Source organism: Microtus oregoni, unplaced genomic scaffold (genome assembly GCF_018167655.1).
Source record: "Microtus oregoni isolate MIOR12 unplaced genomic scaffold, Mior012 000002F_ref0000024, whole genome shotgun sequence".
Lineage (NCBI taxonomy): Eukaryota > Metazoa > Chordata > Mammalia > Rodentia > Cricetidae > Microtus > Microtus oregoni.
The window spans coordinates 30,107,884-30,127,513 of record NW_024543061.1 but is presented as its reverse complement, the minus strand read 5'-3'; the positions used below and the strand labels follow the sequence as shown (position 1 = coordinate 30,127,513).

At 52.1% G+C, this 19,630-nt stretch overlaps 1 protein-coding gene across 3 annotated transcripts in view; it reads right to left on the bottom strand.

The window, feature by feature from the left end:
* The window catches only part of Mgll (monoglyceride lipase), a 102,443-nt gene that overhangs the window by 3,697 nt on the left and 79,116 nt on the right, over nt 1-19,630 (bottom strand). For 2 of the 3 annotated variants that reach the window (XM_041633698.1, XM_041633688.1), the window contains exons 4-8: nt 18,451-18,587; nt 16,996-17,106; nt 12,040-12,123; nt 6,573-6,662; nt 1,444-1,659 (exon numbers count right to left, since the gene is read on the bottom strand). In XM_041633698.1, coding sequence (XP_041489632.1) covers nt 1,444-1,659; nt 6,573-6,662; nt 12,040-12,123; nt 16,996-17,106; nt 18,451-18,587 — 638 coding nt within the window. The remainder of the gene's footprint in view (nt 1-1,443; nt 1,660-6,572; nt 6,663-12,039; nt 12,124-16,995; nt 17,107-18,450; nt 18,588-19,630) is intronic. The other variant, XM_041633707.1, reaches the window with a different exon arrangement.

Sequence of the window (19,630 nt, the reverse complement as noted above, 5' to 3'; positions counted from 1 at the left end):
GTCCCAGCCTTGGGAATTGAAATTTAAATGTTTATAGTGCAGGCTTTGGGGATTTAGTTTACACATGTCCATAGTGCACGCCACTCTTGCCTTTCCGAGCCTTCCTCATTTTGATTTTGATACATTTACCACCCTCCAGAAGCCTCCACGAGGTGCAGGCATTCGCTCCTTAGGTGGGGCTGTGCTCCAGCGGGCACAGGCGTCTCCCATCTGAAGGCGACACGCTTGTTTCCTCACCTCAGCTGTGAACAGTGTTTCTCATGAGCGCCTCCTCCTGTGCCAGCCTTGTTCTCACAGCTGCTCCCTGTGCCAAGACCAAGGGCCTCCCACCCCCATCCCCACTTCCCTTGCTTGGTTGGTCTGGAGTGTTCTTCCATGGCTACTCTCCCTCTAAGTCCATGGGAAGGGAGTGCTCTGGCATCCCTCTGTCCTACAGACCCCGAGCCCTGTCTGCAGCGGTCCTGAGCACCCATTTGCTCTTGGCTCACCCATGGGAGTACAGGCTCCAGGGGAGGGGAGCCTTTGTCAGACTGTCCTCAGGACCTCCACCAAGTCAGCACTCAAGAGACAGCAGCTGAGCGAGTGAAAAGCTAATTTCTCCTGGAAGCGTGGAGCTGGGCCCCTTGAACGAGGCCAGAGCTCTGCCACTGAGAAGCCCCTGACAATTTGCCAAGATACACGTCTCTGCCAGAGCGGTGGCAGGTTGGGAGGGACTGCAGATTCAAGCCCAAGGACCTCGGTTCAGATACTGACTCCACCACTTCTGAAGTCACCTAACTGTCTCTGTAACAGTGAGGATGTAGTCCAGATTCTGTGGCACCCCACCCCACACCTGCCCAGGCCAGGAGCCCAACCATGTGGGCAAGAGGGTGGGTATGCTTCAGTTTCAGGGTTCCACATTGTCTGACTGGTACCCAGCAGGGTCTAACCTCCTCAGGTGGGGTGCCTCCTAGTTTGATGGGACAGAAGGCAAGTATATCTGGACCCCAGACCCTATGTCTTGAAAACCACTGAGTGGTAGGTACTCTGACTGTTCTCTGTGTCTAACATGTCACATCATCAAGTTGTGGCCTGTCCTCAGAGACCCCCAACCATAGGGCCAACTCCTGCAGATGACCTTGCAGACAAGACTCATCCAAGTGTCCCAGAACTGGCACTCCCTGACCCCACAGTCCCTGTGTGTCCTGAGGCCCCAGGACCTGTGGACTCTGAACAGGTGCAGAGCACTGGGGCATCGCAGGGAGTCCTGAAACTCAGAGAAGACTGTGTCTCCTGTGCCCAACTGCACGCCTTTCTCTTGCCCATAGCATCATATTATTCTCTTCCTCTGTGAGGGTTACTCTTGTGAAGCGAGGGGCTGGGGACCAATGCGCTGTCACAGAGTTCATTTGCCTCTAACCCCCTACCAGTGCTTCCGGGGAAGTCATGTCTCCTGTCCCTTACCTTGAGTGTCTTGTCCTGACTCCGGGATGATTCCATGAGCAGGTAGGCACCTTTGCTATCGCACAGCCGGTCAGCAGAACCCTGCAGCAGCAGGAATGGCAGTGTCAGCTTGGGCATTGCGCGCTCCACTCTCGAGACAGCGTTCAGCAGCTGTATGCCAAAGCATACCTTCACCCCTGCGCGACAGATGAGTGGGTCCGAGTCGTATAGGTCGACCTGAGAGGAGGAGAGCCTGTCAGTTTGTGGGCTCCAAGAGGGTGTCCTTCTGCCTGCCCAAGGGTTATGGAGACTGGCAATGTGTTCAGCTCCTGGAGAACCAGGGTCTAAACTGGGTTCAGAACCTTTGCACTCGGACCTAAGTTCCTACAATCTGACTCAGCGTACACTGGGGAGCAGATTCAGAATCCCCAAAGTCTGAGATGATCAGGTAGCTTGATACGTATTGTCTGAGCAGAGCCCCCACCTACCCTTCCCTATGCTTCAGTCATCTCTAGACGCTCAGATGAAGGCCACGGTCAGCACTAGAGGAATTCTGGGCTTTGCAGGACAGATAAGAAACAGCTGTTTGGATTCTCCCATATGGAGTCCAAGGATATGGAGAGCTGACTGTCTACAAAAAAGTCTGTAGAAATTTTCCAATACAAAGGTGGATTTTTATAAATCGGCAACATGGAGGTGACACATGCTTATAACCCCAGTCCTGGCCAAAGCAGGGGGAGCGTAAGTTCAAGGTCACATTGACCTTGTCTCAAGTTTAAAACACACACACACACACACACACATACAAACAAAACAAAACCAAAACACGAGAACACAGTGTCCTCTACTCGGGTTATTTGGCTCAAGCGGCTCTGAGGTACCAGAGAGGGTTTTCTTGTCCCCATTCCCAACACTGTCTCTATACAGGGTAAAGGGCTGGGGATTACGGGTTGGAGTAGGAAGTCCCCCTCCCATAAGTCTCTTAGGCTCCCAAGAATAGCTGTGAAGCTCTGACACCTGTTGCTTAATTTTCTCCTTGCAGGTAGACTCTGAGCAGGTTTGGGACAACCAGATGGTGGGACCAACGTGAGGGGAAGGGAATGCTACTGGGCCTGGTACGGCAGGGGTCTCTGAACCCTGATTTAAGATCATCCACTTCTGTTGCCACCCCTCTGAAGGTGGCCTGGCTAGAATTCCAGACCCATGGACGAAGGGACAGGCTGTCCTGCAGTCACCCTGGCATCCTGGATTTGAGCCCCACCAAGCTGACCATTTGTGCTGAGCTGCACGAGACAGATTAAACACTTCTTGCAGCTGAGCTGGCGAGAACCCCACAGAGCCAGACCATCTGTTCAGCAGGCTAAGAGAGGACTCGAGTCTGACAGAGCAGTGCAGGGGCAGTGTGGGGAGATCTGGCCATGGACCCAGGGACTCCAGGGAGTCCTACCTGGAGGAGGGTTATGGAGACACCGGAAGAACCCTAGACTTGAGGGTGGCAAAGTCTTGATGGCAATAGTAAGAGTGGCAGCAACAGCTGGGCCACCTATCACAAACACACCACTATGGGCATAGCCAGGTGTTGGGGTGCCATCCAGGACCCCACTGTGTATACAGCTCAACAGCTGCCATCTCAGCTCCTCCTACAGATGCAATGCCTCACAATGGAATCAAGGCGCTTACTACCCATGTGATACAGGCGGGGAAACTAACGTACTGAGAGGTCTACTGGCCCACTGGCATTACTGCCTCAACTCCCGTTTTCCTTATAGAGCCCTGGGCATTGGGCAGGGCACATAACCTCTCATTTAAAGAATACACATCTCAGTCTCCCTTGCAGTTAGATGTGGTCATGTGATCATATCCTGGCCAATAAGAAGCAAGTAAAGGAACTGGCCATGTGCTTTGGGTCAAGGATTTGCTTTCTTCTCTAAAGAGTGAGAAGAAGCACTAAGGCGAGGGTCACCCTTAGGTGGTACAGCAAACAGAAAGGGTGTCTTGACTCTGAGAAGGCAAGGGGCAAAAGAAGGAAAGGAACCAGCTCCTGCCTCCCAAACTGCTGCTTCTGAATACGTTCATGTTGCATCTATGCTAATCTCTTCCAGGAGCTTGGGATGGTGGCCTTGTGGGCTCCAGCCCACCTGCTGTACAAAGTCCACTATTAATATCCTCCCAGAGGTTTCATCCTGCTCCCTGGAGTGTCCCAATATGCTAGGTCCCAAAGAAGTCTACTCCTGGGTTTAGCTGCTTCAGGGCCCCAGCCCCTCCTGATGTTGACTTTGTTTCTATTTCCTGGTCACACAGAGGTCACACAGACATTGTATACACAATGGCACCTTCTGGGGAAGGAGCACCAACAGTGTCAAGGAAAGGCAGGTCCCAGATAGAACTACAGCAAGGACACGAGGGAGGGAGATACATGTGTCATTCAGGGAAACTGAGGGAGGCTCCGAATCCTTTGGTCTGGTCACTGTGTGGCTCTCTTGTGGCTCTAAGAGTGGAAGTCAGGGCTTCACGCCCATCTAGAAAGAGCGGCACTGAGTCAGCTCAGCTAGCATTTTGGAAAAATTCATGGTTGTCAGGACTAAAGATGGGCTAAGCACGGGCAGGGAGTGACTAGCTAGGGTCAACACCCGGCTGAATGCTGTCCTTCCTGTTGTGGGCTGCAGGGTGACCGACACATGAAATGTTTGTGTAGCTCAGTGATTTCAATAAAAGAGCCCCCCCTCCGTCTCTCTCCCTCCCTCCCTCCCTCCTCCCCCATCTCTCTCTCTCGATAGTTATGTTTTTGTTCCCAATGTGTTAGTATCAAGCGCATTTGGCCCAGAGATAAACTCGGGCTCAAATCCTGACTTTCTAACTGTGCTGTTGGGTGAGTGATTTGCTTTCTTTTGACCCAGGTAGGTTTCCATAACTTCATGGTTACCAGGAGACAGAAGGGGCTATGGTGTCCAGAAGATGTGAAAGGAAGATTATAGCTTCAGGAAGCTCCACAGAGAACAAGACTCAGGGCTGGCCATGTAAAGTGGCACTAACAGCATTGGGTGGGCTAGAGTACTGTGCCACGACAAACCCAAGGAAACATCTGCTTCTCCCAACCCCACCTTCTGCCCTTTCGCCTTTCCTCCTGTGCTATCCCCCAGCGCCCAGCTTCAGTCCTTCAGTCCCCCAGCCTGCACTGGCCAGTTAGGGGAGCATTGTTTGGTGTTTGGAGGCTTTCCTGACTGTAGGGCGCCATGGGCAATGTGCCCTACAAAGATGAGCCTCAAGACTCCCGCTGTGTGCTGCTGGGTGGGGCCTCTTCTCGCCGTTTCTCTTGGGTGGGTGGAGTGGCTATTTTTAATGCTCAGCACAGGTTGAAAGGCAGCAAGGAGGCAGAGACTCTACTCTAAGAATGGGGGCCGGGGGAGCTCCAGCCACTCGAAGGCCGAGATCTCCAGGCTGCCCAGAACCCCCAGTCCCATGTCCCCTGCAGGGAGACATCTTAAGTTCTCAGCTGGCCCAAAGCACACAAGAGGCAACTGGGGGCTGTGGAACCTGAGAGCACCTCCACAGTATCCTACATTCTCCATAAGACCTCAGAAATGACTTGCTGCTTTTCAAGAGAGGGCCTTGAACGATTTCTTCCTCCTTTCTTTCCCTTTGCCATTTATGTAGGAAGATAGACAACCCGGCTGTTTGGTGCAGACATCCAAGGGAAGCCCCTCTTTGCCACCCTCTTTGATTGGGCTCACCAGCCAGCACCAATTCAAGCTGGGCCCATTATTTGAGATTCAGATCAAAGAGTCCCTGCCTGCCACGAAACCCCCTTCACGCAGTAGTCTCTATCACAGAGCAAAGGCACCCGGAGTGGGATGAAGGGCCCAGCACAGCAAAAGGAACAAGTTTTAAGAGCTGATGTCCATTGGTTGGCATTGGCCTTTCTGGGTCTTTTCAAACATTCAGAAAGACTAAGGGTCATATAAGCTGCTCACCCTCTCCATCCCCTGGCAGTTAAATTTGGCCCCAGAATGTGGGTTTGAGAGTCACTACAGGTTTTAGAGTAAAGCTGTATTAAAAGTTTAAGGGAAGATGAACAGCTCCCTGAAACGAAGCCCTCAGGTTTCCGGGAATGCCCCTGCATGGATTTTTTTCCCCTTGAGCTGAGGACAGGAACCAGGGTTTCTGCTCTCCACCCTGAGCAACACTCCAGCCCCCTCTACCTGTCTCTTACACAGCTGGCGGGAAGCCTGGGGGCTTTCCACTTTCCAGCATGATGACAAGGGCATTCTCTGACCCCAGACCTAAATGTGCCCAAGGGTGGAACCCGACCAGGAAGCCAGAGTCTGACTGCCCAGGAAAGCAGGCCAGGGCACAGGGGTTGCCAGAGTCCCCACCCTGGAGGAGGGGCTTAGGGTCTTTGGGGAGCCTGTGATTCAAGCTCCTAAGGTAAGAAAAGAAACCAAGGCAGAAAAGTGGCAACAAGTTTGCTTAGTTGTCAGGGTAATTCTGATATCTTCTACATGTCCAGGGTTACTTCTTCAAGCCTTCACCATCAATCCACCAGTGGGCACTCCCAGCAAGTTCTCAGGCTAGCCCAGCAGTGGGACCCCTAAGCAGGTCCTCCATCCTAACCACACAGCGTCCTCCATCCTAACCACACAGCGTGTCCTCCATCCTAACCACACAGCGTGTCCTCCATCCTAACCACACAGCGTGTCCTCCATCCTAACCACACAGCGTCCTCCATCCTAACCACACAGCGTGTCCTCCATCCTAACCGCACAGCGTCCTCCATCCTAACCACACAGCGTCCTCCATCCTAACCACACAGCGTCCTCCATCCTAACCACACAGCGTCCTCCATCCTAACCACACAGCGTGTCCTCCATCCTAACCACACAGCGTCCTCCATCCTAACCACACAGCGTCCTCCATCCTAACCGCACAGCAGGTCCTCCATCCAGTTCTCTGGTTGTCTGGAGTGGAGCTCAGACTCTCCACCTTCCCCTAACCCAAGACAAGGACAAAACTTCTCACTCCACTGTGTCTCCATCTTCCTACCACCCAGAAATGGCAGCAGAGTGGCGAGGATAGAGCCGAGGTCAGATCTCCCTGGACCCCGCCTTCACCTGAGTATTGTTCCCAACACCCCAATGTCCATCTGCACTCACTTCCGACTTGTTCCGAGACAGCGCGCTGGAGTCAATGCGCCCCAAGGACATGTTTGGCAGGACAAAGTTGAGAACTTTGGCAGCAAGGACCTGGGCAGGGAGGTAAAAAGAGAGTCATGAGTGCAGGCCATCCACGCTGGAGGGCTAGAGTACCACCTGGGCAAGGAGCTGGCACTCCTGCTGAGTGTGCTGGCCTTTCTTGATGCTCGGGACGCAGGGCCCCGATGCAGGGCTGCTCTCCTGCTGGTGTGACCACCGCATCTGTTTTTTTGCTCTGGATTCTGTGCAGATATAACCATGCATCAGATGTAATTGTGAATGGCTTCTGAGAGCCACTGATGAGGCTGTGCCCTGGGATGCACCCCTTCTCCAAGGCACCACAACGACGCAGCAGAGTTAGAATCATTGCATCAGCTGTCAGCGAGCAAAGAAAGCAGGGCAGCTTGGATCAGAGAGAATCGCTTGCATGTTATGTTCCACCACATGGAAAACAAACCATCACCAGCCTGAACAGGAAGTCCTGTGGCAGAGGGAAGGAGCCCCCTATCTGGTTCCCAGCTCCGTGAGCCAGGAACACAGGCTGGGACCTCAATACTGAGCTCTGTTGGCACAGCTGCCGGTGGGGACCCTGTCATTCCCCCAAACAGACCACAGGGAAGATTAATAACATTCTGTGTGATAAAGCCTGGCATTCTATACATGCCCAGCCAACACGATGAGCCTGACTTGGTCTCAGCCCAGCCCCCCTTTGGATCTCAGATATTCTCAGTCTTGCACGTTTGTATTCTGAGAGAGGCTGTTTAATTTCACGTCTGCAATGAGTGCAGACACTTCGGGCGAAAGAAGCTATGTCAGAAGTGAAATGCTGAAATTAGAACCATAGGAGCTGGCAAAGAGTGAGTTCTTAGGTGTGGAGGGCGCCTGACACACAGGTTGGTCTCTTGATGGCAGGTGAATTGTTTGTGGCATGGGAAGCCTCTGCTAGGTGATATTGACTAGATCCTTTGAGTAGGGCTTAACTGTCATCCAGCATTTGTAAAAAAAAAAAAAAAATATTAGAACCTTGGGATACTGGGACAATGGAGGCTTGGCCTCCCTGTCGTCAGCAGGGCCGACTGGAAACACACCTGCCTTTTTTACTGTGCCTCCCTTTCTCTGCCTGTCTCTCTTTCCATGATAGCACCTGAGCGTTCTAGCTCTTCCTTCTGATGCCCGCAGCAGCCACTGACATTCTCCAGATGATGCTGTAGCCAGGACTCCCCCAGCCTCATTCAGCCAACTTGCCTCCTCTGACCAGGCAGAGTAAGGCCTGCTTTGCCCATAGAGGACACTGTGCTGTAGTGTACTCTGAACACCCTATCTTGCCCATCCATAGAGGGCACTGCCAACTCCTACCTCTGAGAATATCTTAGCTCGTTGCACTCTGGACGCACCTTGGCATCCAGGCAAACAAAGCTCACTGGTGTTAACTGCTGCTGCTGCTACTGTGTCAGGGTGCCAGAGCCCTGGGCTCCAGTGCCGGACAGTCCAGTGTAGACACAAGAGGACTCCATCGGTACACCCTGTGTCGAGTGTTAATAGTTTTCACTCTGTGAAGCCATCTGGGGTGGAAGTATGAGTGATTTGTGTGTGTGTGTGTGCGTGTGTGTGTGTGTGTGTGTGTGTGTAGTGTGTGTGTGTGTAAGAGATGGGTTTTATGCAGCAGCTCAGCACTTGTGCTGAAAGGGAAGGGATTAGGATCTGGAATCGCCGACAAACGCTTGGAGGAAACATCTGTAAAATACAAGAAGCAAAGGCTTTCTTGGGAGCCTGAGTTCTGGAGTTGGAAGCTGTGCTTTCAAAAGTTACAAAATCTAAGGACAAAGTAAAAACAGCCAGTAAGTGCAAGGAAGCTGTGGGCTGCAGCCTTGTGGCCTTCATGAACTCAGACTGAAGCAAAGGGGTGTCCAGGGCCATAGCCTCCTTGAGCACTGGAGTCTGGTAACAGCACTACTATGGGGAAATCTTCACACTACCAGCAAGTTTCATAGAACTGACTTCCAGACACTCTGCTGTTCTCCACGACTTCCGTCCCAGCTCCTGAATCCATGTGAGGGCTGATGGCTGGTCTCCTCTATCCCTGATATTCTCCGAGGTTGCAGCAAGGTCCCAGGCTACAGAAAGACAGGTGTGCTTATACCACTATCCCAGGCACTGTCCCCTTCTGCTTGATCCAAATGATTTTTTTTTGCCACAGCCACAAGCCAGGGAACAGCTGGCAACCCACTGCAAAATCCTTCCTGCAGAATGGATGGATCAATTGATAGACCGCTTGACCGTCTACCGTGTCACCACAGGGATCATTCGTGGTTGCAGTGGTTGAGTGCTTATATATGGTACAGATTAGCGCTCTCGGCCGCATTCACGGGAGACAGTGAGACAGGACCAGGAAAGAGGGACAGCAAAGTAGAGAGAGGGACAGAGACGGCCTTAGCACTGGCCTGAAACAGAGAGAAACCACATGGTGCCTCTTCCCTTTCAACAGCTCCACCATCAGATCCCTCTCTTGCTGCCATGGCACCTGATTCCATGTGGCCCTGGGCAAAGAGCTTCCAGTCCTATTCAGTATTGCTCATGGAACAGACAGGGCAACCTGCTGTGGCCCCACCTAAACCAAAGCAGGATGCCTTCAGGTACTGCGGCCTCCACCCCAGGCTCTCAAGCAGACAAGGACATTCAAGATGGAGACAAGGACTGGGATGGCTGGAGCCATTTCTAGTTCCATAAGGGGCTGCAGAGAGGGGCTCTGGTGCCAGGCAATCTGCCTCCAAGGGAGAACTACAGTGAAAACATCTCTTGTCTCCTCTTGCTAGCCAGCAGTCTTCTTCCTCCATTTGTGGGGAACATTTGGGCAGCTAAAGGAAGCTTTTTGAGAAAACTGAGGGGTTGAGGGAGAGGTCACTACCTCCTGAGATGTGCTACTTTAAAATAGGCTGTCCCCCCACAGAGATGAACAGTGGACTGTGGCCTCACCTCCCTTCCCAATACAGAGGCTGTGCCCTGACAGTCATTTTCTTTTCCCCAGCAGCCTAAAGCCCAGTGGGGAGATGTGGTGGGAACACACCGGGCCTGGCCTCAGCCTGTATGGGGGAGGTGATGCCATAGTGGCCGCTCAAACACAGTCGCTCCTGCCCCCTGGAGTTACTGTGCTAGCCCTCAGGATGGGGGAGTACACTGCCTAAGCACCAACTCCTAACAATGAATGTCCAGTGCTGGCTGTATAGATGAAGATGCTGGTGTCCTAGCAACAGGACTGGCTGCCCACTCACAGACATGGATGAGGGCCATAGCCCGCAGGGATGCAGCCTTTTGTCAGGGTCTGCCCCACGGGATGCCACCCAGAGAACAGAAGTGTCTCAGTATATTGGTGGCAGTGGGAGATCTGGGTACGAGCCAACTCTGGAGAGAGAATGGAGATGCCCCATTCCTGGATAAGGATGGAAGAGAAAACTATGAAAGAGGGGTTTGCATGTGTGGTGGTGATGTGACAGTATTTATTCGTTGTCAACTTGACAGCATCTAGAATCACCTGTGAGACAGCCCCTGGGTGTGTCTGATAGGGACTGTCTTCATTGCTATAGCCCCTGGGGGTGTCTGATAGAGACTGTCTTCATTGCTATAGCTCCTGGGGGTGTCTGATAGGGACTATCTTCATTGTTATAGCCCCTGGGGGTGTCTGATAGGGACTGTCTTGGTTGTTATAGCCCCTGGGGGTGTCTGATAGGGACTGTCTTGGTTGTTATAGCCCCTGGGGGTGTCTGATAGGGACTGTCTTGGTTGTTATAGCCCCTGGGGGTGTCTGATAGGGACTGTCTTGGTTGTTATAGCCCCTGGGGGTGTCTGATAGGGACTGTCTTGGTTGTTATAGCCCCTGGGGGTGTCTGATAGGGACTGTCTTCATTGTTATAGCCCCTGGGGGTGTCTGATAGGGACTGTCTTGGTTGTTATAGCCCCTGGGAGTGTCTGATAGGAATTGTCTTCATTGTCATAGCCCCTGGAGGTGTCTGATAGGAATTGTCTTCGTTGCTATAATCCCTGGGGGTGTCTGATAGGGACTGTCTTGATTCTTATAGCCCCTGGGGGTGTCAGATAGGAATTGTCTTCATTGCTATAATCCCTGGGGGTGTCTGATAGGGACTGCTTGGTTGTTATAGCCCCTGGGGGTGTCTGATAGGGACTGTCTTGGTTGTTATAGCCCCTGGGGGTGTCTGATAGGGACTGTCTTGGTTGTTATAGCCCCTGGGGGTGTCTGATAGGGACTATCTTGATTGTTATAACCCCTGGGGGTGTCTGATAGGGACTGCTTCATTGTTATAGCCCCTGGGGTGTCTGATAGGAATTGTCTTCATTGTTATAGCCCCTGGGGGTGTCTGATAGGGACTGTCTGGGTTGTTATAGCCCCTGGGGGTGTCTGATAGGAATTTTCTTCATTGCTACAGCCCCCAGGGGTGTCTGATAGCGACTATCTTGGTTGTTATAATGAAGATGAAAGACCTGCCTCCTGTGGGCGGGACTTTCCTAGGATCTGCTTAAAATGGAGAAGGGAGCTGAGCACTAGGGAGCACTAGCAAGCTTCCCTTGCTGTGCTCTGCTTCTTGACTACAGACGCAGCGTAACCAGCTCCCTCGACCTCTGCTGCTGTGTCTTCGCCACCATAATGGACTGTAACCTGGAGCTGAGAGCTAAATAAACCCCTTCTCCCTTAAGTTGCTTTAGTCAGGATAGTTTTCTTTATCACAGCAACAGAAAAAGAAACAAAAGACAGTGATGTCTGAGGACCAGGGTTCACACATATCCAGGCCACCCCAAGATCTCTGACTTCTGGTCCCAGGTATGGCCCAGCAGATCTCACCTGAATCTCTTGAAACCTCACTGACCCCAGCGCACAGGCAGAGTAGGAGGCATATACCAGCCCCTTCTGCTGGGCAGGCTGATGCTTGCCCAGTGCTGGTCACCAACTTTCTAACATGTGTTGGAAGCTCTACATAAGGTTTCTAATGGGACCCGTTCAGAGGGGAGCGTGCCTTTGGACAACAACCACCACAGGGCATAAAGAGATTAGGTACGTTAGCAGCTGCTTCCACCAGGAAATCAAGGCAGGCAGAGGGCTGTTCCTGAGACACAGGGCACCAAGCATCTGCGAGAGGCCCTTCCCCACCCTGCACGGCAGCAGGGATGGAGGCTGGGAGAAGGAAGACCTCTGCAGTGGAAGGGGGCTGATGGGATGAAGGACAAGAGGGATGAGCGGCAGACAGGGGCCCAATGCCGAGGAGGCAGAGAGAAAGGCGGCACCACAGTAGATCCCACAACCTGGGGAGCGAGGAGTCAAGGTTGCTAGATGGCTCCTGGAAAGCAACTGTGATCACATCTGTAAGCCTTGGCCATGCTCCTGATTTCCCCAGGAGGTGGAGAGTGGGGTTGTGCTCACCCACAGGTGGAAGGCATACGGTATCCAAGCAGTCGTCACTTCAGCTGCCTTTTCAATAGGGCTCTTCACGTACGTCAAATTGTCCTGTAGGCATGGAGATAGCCGTGGACCCAGCTCAGGAAGAGGAGACTATGAGCTGCCTGCCTTCCCCACGATCCCAACAGGCAAGCTGGACTCAAGTTAGTCAACTTGGGTGTAAACTGTGGGGCTGAATCCTTGAGAAACTCTCTTTAACAACTTTTATTAGCATATGTTAGCATATAGTCATTATAAAACCTGCTGGGGTTTGTAGACATTTCATTCAGGTAGACCATGTATTTTGCCCCTATTTACACCATTTTCTCTCCTGCTCCCACATTCCCTTATTTATTTATTTATTTATTACTGAACTCATTTCTTTTTTTCAATAGTACCCCTTTTCAGATTATATGTGTCTGCATATACCTGTGTATGTGTGGTAGACACAACCCTGTGTATATGTGTACATGCATATGTGCATATACATAAGTACATGTGTTTATGTTGCATGTGTATGTGTGTGCTATGTACAAGTGTATGTGTATATGTGAGTATGAGTCTGTGTGAGTATGTGTGGCTGTGTGTGTATGCTGCAGGTCTTGTATATGAGAGGAAATGTGACATTTGTCTTTCTGGGTCTAGTTTACTTCATTTCACATAATGATCTCCAGGCCCATCCACTTTCCTGTGAGTGACATAATTTTGTTCTTTGGGGCCGAGTAAAACGCCGTTGTGTGAACAGACCACACTTCCTTTACCTAGTCATCTGGTGATGGGCATCAAGGCTGGTTCCATATCTTGGCCACCAACTACCGCAGTGGCGAACCTGGTGTGCAGATGTCTCTGTGATAAGCCAACTGGGATTCCTATGGGTAAGCTCCAGGAGGGGTGATGTCTGGATCACATGGTTTCTTCATTTGTCAAATGGGGTCAGTAAAGGCCACCTTAAGGATTCTTGGGGTGTTTCTGAAGACTGACCCCTGCAGAGTTTGGCCCTTGGTCCTTGCTTCTCAATTGAATGAGAAGCAAACAGCACCCCTAGTGGGGACTCTGGAGACTTGTATGACCTGAAACTTTTATGCACTTTTTTGAGACATGAGCTCACAGGGTAGCTCAGGCTAGCCTTGAATTCACTACTCTTTGTCTCCACTTTCGGAGAATTGGGATGGCAGGTGTGTGCTCCCATGACTAGCTCTGTGGCTGAGCTGCCGGTCATGATGCAGCCCCTATAAACAGAAACTCCGCTCCCACGACAGGCTGCTCTCCTGATGAGCAAGGCCTGGAGGAGGGGGTGTCCTGAGTCCTGTCACACCCTGGGGACAGCTCTGAATCAACTGCAGTGCCCGTCACTGTAAACAGCAGAGACATGCATAAATGCCTTTATTGATCAAAAGGCCTTAACGGCTCCTGCGATCATTTTTAAGCTTCTGCCTGTGAAGAACTTGCTGTGAGAAGTAATTACGGCCCCCCCTTCGCTCTGACGTGGTTCCCACAAGCTGTACTGCATTCAGGAGGCCATGGGATGGCGCATCTGTGATCTGGCAAGGCTTTCTAGGGTCGCTTCAGGTCGTTCTGGGCAGGAATGCAGCTCGCCAGGCAATCGTGCAATAGAAATGTAGCCGTCCCATGTTTTTCCAGGGACTCAGATGACTCCAGGGTGGAGAGCTTGCTTTCAAGACACAGGTCTGGAGATCTAAGCCCCAGCTCTCAGAGAGCAGGTGCCCATGAGGGGTAGTCACACTGAGAGCTTATGGTGGCTGCCCCACTGGCCCCCGCCAGGCCACTTACCTGCAGCCCTGTCCCATTCCCTTTCCACTCCATACTCTTCCCAGCTCACTGGATGGAGTCCACTGCCAAAAACAGGCTTGGCGTGTTCAGATGGGAAGTAGGATCTAGTCACAGGAAGATGACCGAGGTCACGGTTTAGGGTGAAAGGGGGCTGGATCCCTGGCTCAGTAGCAATCAAGCTGACCTTGAGGAAGACAATGGCCTCATTTCCTCTCCTGTGAATTAGGAGTCACTTCCTGTCCCAGCAGCTGGTGTTCTCTGGGAGACACAGGGGCTCCTGGAGATAGCCCCTCTCCATACTTTGTCTAGGGACCCTGCAGAGCCCTTCTCTGGACTCCAGGGACCTCAGGCAGGGACATGGTTTCCACTCATGACAGTCCTGGTAGCCCCAGCCCAGTCCTGCCTAGGAGTTTTGCTTTCCTTGAGGCTCCTAGAAAAAGCAGAGATCCTAGAAGACACGCGAGACTGAGGCGACAGCCAGGGCAGCGGCTCAAACTTGTTCTCTGCAATTTTGGTCTCTAAATTTCTGCTGCTGCCGTTTTCCCTGTGAAACCACTTCCTCAGCAGAGAGCGCTGGGCGCTGCTGTCTTTGTCCCCAGTCTCTTCCTCAGGCTAAATATATCCCAGCTTGTCCGAACAGAGCCTCGGTGGAAAGAGCAGATGGTGGTGACTGGGCACCCTCCCATCCCAGGGGTGAAGCTGGTCACCTTCCACACCCACATGCGTACGAAGACGGAAGACGGATGTGTTATCTGGGACCAGCTGAGGTTAGGCTAGTACTGGCTGGATGATGCAGTCTGAGGACCCGGGATTTCTCTTCCTGTGTTGGGTTCTGCTGTGTGGGTCCCACATTCACTCACCGGAGGCCAATGCCCACCACCAAGCTGCATGCCAGCGCCATTAAGTGAGCTCAGGATCCGTTTGGCTCTGGGGCTATTCCCAGGACAAGTGGGGAAGCTCCTCCTCCATCCCTACCCTTCAACTCTGAGTCCTCACCTCCTCCACCCCTCAGAATCCCCTGCCTGTGAACCCCACCTCCATTTCATTTCCCAGAGCACAGTCCATCTGTGAGGCTCACAGGAGCAAGTGACTAGAAATGGGGGGGGGGGGGGGGACAGGGGGGACTAGTGTTTGCTTCTCCGGGAGCTCTAAGCCAGGATCTGAACCTGTTGGTAAATTCCATTCAGATTTTGATGAAGAAAGATCACCAAGACATATAATAAAAAGGACAAAACCAAACCAAACCCCTCAAAGAACAAGCAGATCAACCAAAGGAACACGTAATAATATTCCCCATGATATGTGGAACAAGCCCCCATCTGCAGCCAGAACAAACGACGCATGTGCACACCAACTGTATCTCCTAAGCGAGCTCTGTTAGCATGACTGCTGCTCGCTCCCCGAGGCAGGCTTTTCTCCATACCTTTCCCCACCTTTTAGTATTTGAATTCTGAATTATTCTTCAATATTTAAAACTACACTGAGAAAAAAAAAGATGCGGTGAGTCCCTCTCAGGGAGCCTGTCTGAGGAGAAGGCCGTGTGTGGAGAGCAGCCGCATGACCCAAGCAGGTGAACCGGGAATCACACTTTGTGCCAGTCCAAGACAATACCGGCTGAAGCCTGAAGGCAGCAAGAGACATGGGTGGGGTTGGCCCTTGGCAGGCCAGGGGAAATCTAATTTGTCTTGGTAAATCAGAGGAGACCTGTGTCCCCCTAGAGACCCCGGCTCCTGATTTGACAAGGTGATCTATTAGTACCAAGCCTGAAAGGTCACCAGCTCAGAAGTGTGGCCACTGCTGGTCCTAGACGGAGCCCTAGGGGACCCTGGGAGGAAACCTTGGCGGCCTTCCTCTGGGCACAGCTGCTGTGGTGCACTTTATCTAAAAGGCTCTGTGGATTGTCTCTAAGGGGGAAACATCCATTTTCTTCTCTGTGGGGGCAGCCCCACCGGGGCTCACATCTCCCACTCGCTAACCCTGGCTAACTACCCCTTCCCAAGCCTCAGTGTCCCCACCCCTAGCACACGGGTCTTGCCTCTTCCCTAGTCTGGGACTGTGTGGGTGAACACACAGCTCCACTTGGCAACTCCTGACACAGTTGGAGACTCCTTGGTGCACAGGCCTCCAGAATGAAGCCATCAGGACACAGTAGAGCCTTCCCCTCTCACCTCTGTCTTACTCGAGTTGGAACAGTGCCTCAGACTAACTTGGCCTTGCCCCATAAAACCACAGCCACCAGGGCAGATGTGAAGAAGGCCACAGCCTCTGTACCTTTCCATGATGCCACTGCGCAGCCTGGGAACACAGACAAGTACCAGCTTCCACTGGGTGGGTCCCAAGAGACTGGAGAACAAGAGGCCACACTGGTATTGAAATAGCCTCCTGTCATTATTTGATGGTGAGAATATAGGCTGCCCAGGGCACCTGGACCCAGGACACATCACCTCACCCTCATTCCCCTCCAAGCATCCTGAGAGCTGGCCCAGGCCACAGCAGCCTCTGCCAGGGCTGGGGTACTCCTTGGGTGCTTCTCCTAAGGACAGATCTGCACCGAGGCCACATTCGCAGTCCCTCAGAGAGACTGGCTTTGGCTCCTTTTTTGGAGTGGGGGTTAAATTCAGTTCTAGGTGTTTCCTTGCCTCGTTAACCTTGTCAAAAGGGGTCAAAGTTCTAGCAACAGCAGCAAACTGTTATACAGCACGTTATATCCACAATCAAAAACGATGCATCCGTTCATCAGGGTGGAAGAGCTCAGAGACGGAACGGAGCAGCCGGGAATAGGATCCACAGCTGCCGCTCCACTCCGAGTTCACGTTCTGCTGAGGCTGGCAAACGTTCGGGTACAGAAGCTCACACTTGCGTGGGACTTGTCAGCAAACGTGGCTCCGCCAGCTCGAGAACAACTGTAACCTTTCCTTCTCTTAACTTTGGCCAGCACAACACGCACAAACAGGAAGCCTTTTCTTTTGTGTTGAGGGGAAAGACATATCTGACTTCAACTTAAGCCCTGGTGACTGACGTCAGTCCGTCACACAATAGTGTCTGAAGCTGAGGAACAACAGTGGGGCCTTTGACACAGACTCCAGCTATAAGGGGGTGCATCACACTCAAGAAGCTTCTGGGTCCCTACAGACTGCAGTGTCCTCTTACCTTGAAAGTTGATGCAGATTCTGGACTGGCAAGAACCAGAGGGGAGATCAGGACCATGCCAGAGAAGTGGGTTGGTCTCTCTGCAGCCGCGAGGATGGAGATGGCACCGCCCTGCAAGGCAAAAAGAACAGAGTGGCACCAGCTTCTAACCAGCGTGACCCCGACCCCCTCACCTGCTTCCATGCTGGCCAAGAGCATGTGTGTGGACCTGGAGCAGACTCCATCCACTGGCACGCAGATCACTCCTTCCTTCTTTTCTCCTCTTCCTTCCTGCTTCTCTCTTTACCTCCCTCCCTCCCCCTTTCCCTCTCCCTCCTCTCCCCCTTCCTCTCCCTCCTTCTCTTTTCTTGCCCTCGCCCCTTTCCTATTTTTTTTTTTTTTTAGTTTTTTGAGACAGGGTTTCTCTGTAGCTTTGGAGCCTATCCTGGCACTAGCTCTTGTAGACCAGGCTGGCCTCGAACTCACAGAGATCCGCCTGCCTCTGCCTCCCGAGTGCTGGGATTAAAGGTGTGCGCCACCACCGCCCGGCTCCTTTTTTTTTTTTTTTTTGAGACAGAGTCTTACTCTATAGCCCAGGACAGCCAAAGACTCATGACCATTCTCCTGCCTCAGTCTCCAGAGTGCTGGGATTATGGGAGTGAGCCACGGTGCCTGACTCTGTAGGGTTTGATTGCACGTTTCTCTTCTCTGGGTTTTCCAAAGCCAAATATTTCAGACAGATGCAAAGAAGGTTCCCTGCTTGTGGGTTACAAATGTACAATGTATTGCTTTCTAGTCTCAGGCCCAAAGCTAGCAGACCCACAATTCATCTCTTCTGACAGACAAATGTGTTGTTTCCTTTCTTTAGGGGGCAATCCAGTGATAGTAATAGATAGATACGTGTGTGTGTGTGTGTGTGTGTGTGTGTGTGTGTTCAGTAATGATTCCAAAACTTAAGTTCCAGGAAGAATAACCAGTCCTGATGTGGATGGAGCAGGAGGAGGAGGAGGAAGCAGCAGAGGCAGTTTTGTTTGTCTGAAGCCCAGAGGAAATTGACAGAAAGACTTGTAATCTCCAACATTTACAGGGGCCAGGCAGTGAGGAGGTGCCCTGCAGAGCAGCCCTCTAGGTCTCAGCAGTTCTCAGACCCCTGTTGCTAGCTTTCCTGCTGGAAGGAATGGCCTGGGGGCTGCTGTGGTGGTGTCCTCTGAGATTAAACTTGGTTCTTGGAGCTCAGAGATCTCCGAGGGAAAGGGACTCAAACTGCTTTCAGGTCTGCTTCATGGGATGTTCCTGCTCACTGTCATCCATCCAGCCCTGAGCATGAGGACATCCAGGAGCTAGTTCAGCTTCTGAGTGCTGGGGGTGCAGGGGACTCCACAGATAGGGTCTGTGAAAAGGACATTCCATCCGGGCTGAGGCTAGTGGGGCAGGAAGGGACCAGGCTTGCTTTGAACTTCTCTCTGACCTGCTTACCATAGAGTGGCCTAGGAGGAAGACAGGGACCCCAGGGTAGTCCTTCTGAACGGTGTCTACGTGCTGCAGCACATCTCTGACAAAAACCTGGAAGTCCGACACCACCATCCTCTCTCCTTCACTCTGCCCATGGCCAACTGGAAAGAAACGGGAAGAGTTTTAGTCCCGCCCTCAAATGCCGCAGGCACATCACATTTAACCTGGTTTAATCACTCCTCTCCTGTAAGCACTGAGCGCTTAAGGAACTTGCCTCCTAGAGCACTGCCAGAAACACCAGGCAACACCCTTCCTTGGAGGAGTTTTCCAAGGAAGAAGGGAGGGGCAGGAGGCACACAGAGTAAGCCTGAATGAGGCTCAGCTATTTTCCTGCATCCCCAGCTCCTTGACCCTTAGAGTTGTGCCTCACTGGTGGCTTTGACCAAGTGTGTTCTGTCTCCTCTCCTTTCATCAGGAGATCACACATCAAATCAAACAAGATGGTCAAAGGGTGCTTGCCAAGGCTCTCAACAGAGCAGCATAAACGGTAGGCCCCATCCTCTTCTGGGGTTTGTCAACCTATCACCTGTCTGTGCAGCTCATCTCCCCTTTCTCCTCTGCTTAGGGTCTCTGCACTCCCCCCACCCCGGTTGCAAAGGGCATCAGTTGCTATAGAAATGGCGGCTGGCAGCTGTGGGGAAAGTTTGGAAACTGTAAGATGGACCGGCTTCCAGATAAGGCGCCAGTGCATAAGGCTGTGGCTGCACCAGGCTGCCAGGAGCTGACAGTGTTGCTCACAGAGCCTGGGTCATCTATTCAAAGGGACTTTGCAACTATGGGGCAAAATCACTCTTTCCACAGCACAAGTGGGGAGAGGCTAGCAAGCCTAGAACCAACTCAGAGACTCTGCTGTGGTCAAACTCCTCTTTGACACTGATGTCCCCCTACTCTCCTAGACGCTTTCCGGCCAATGTGTCTTACCATTGAAAGGAAAGCTTCCAAGTCTCATGCCTGTCTAGGGTGTCCCTTCTTTAAAATTTATTACATTTGGGTAAATGTGTGTCACAAAAATTGTACCACACCAACCATTTCTAACCAGCTCAGTGGCACCAAGGGTGTTCACAGCATTTTGAGCCTACTATTTACCACCAGGGCACTACCATCTTCCCAGTGGCCTTTGTATAGCCTTCGTCATCCCCTCCTC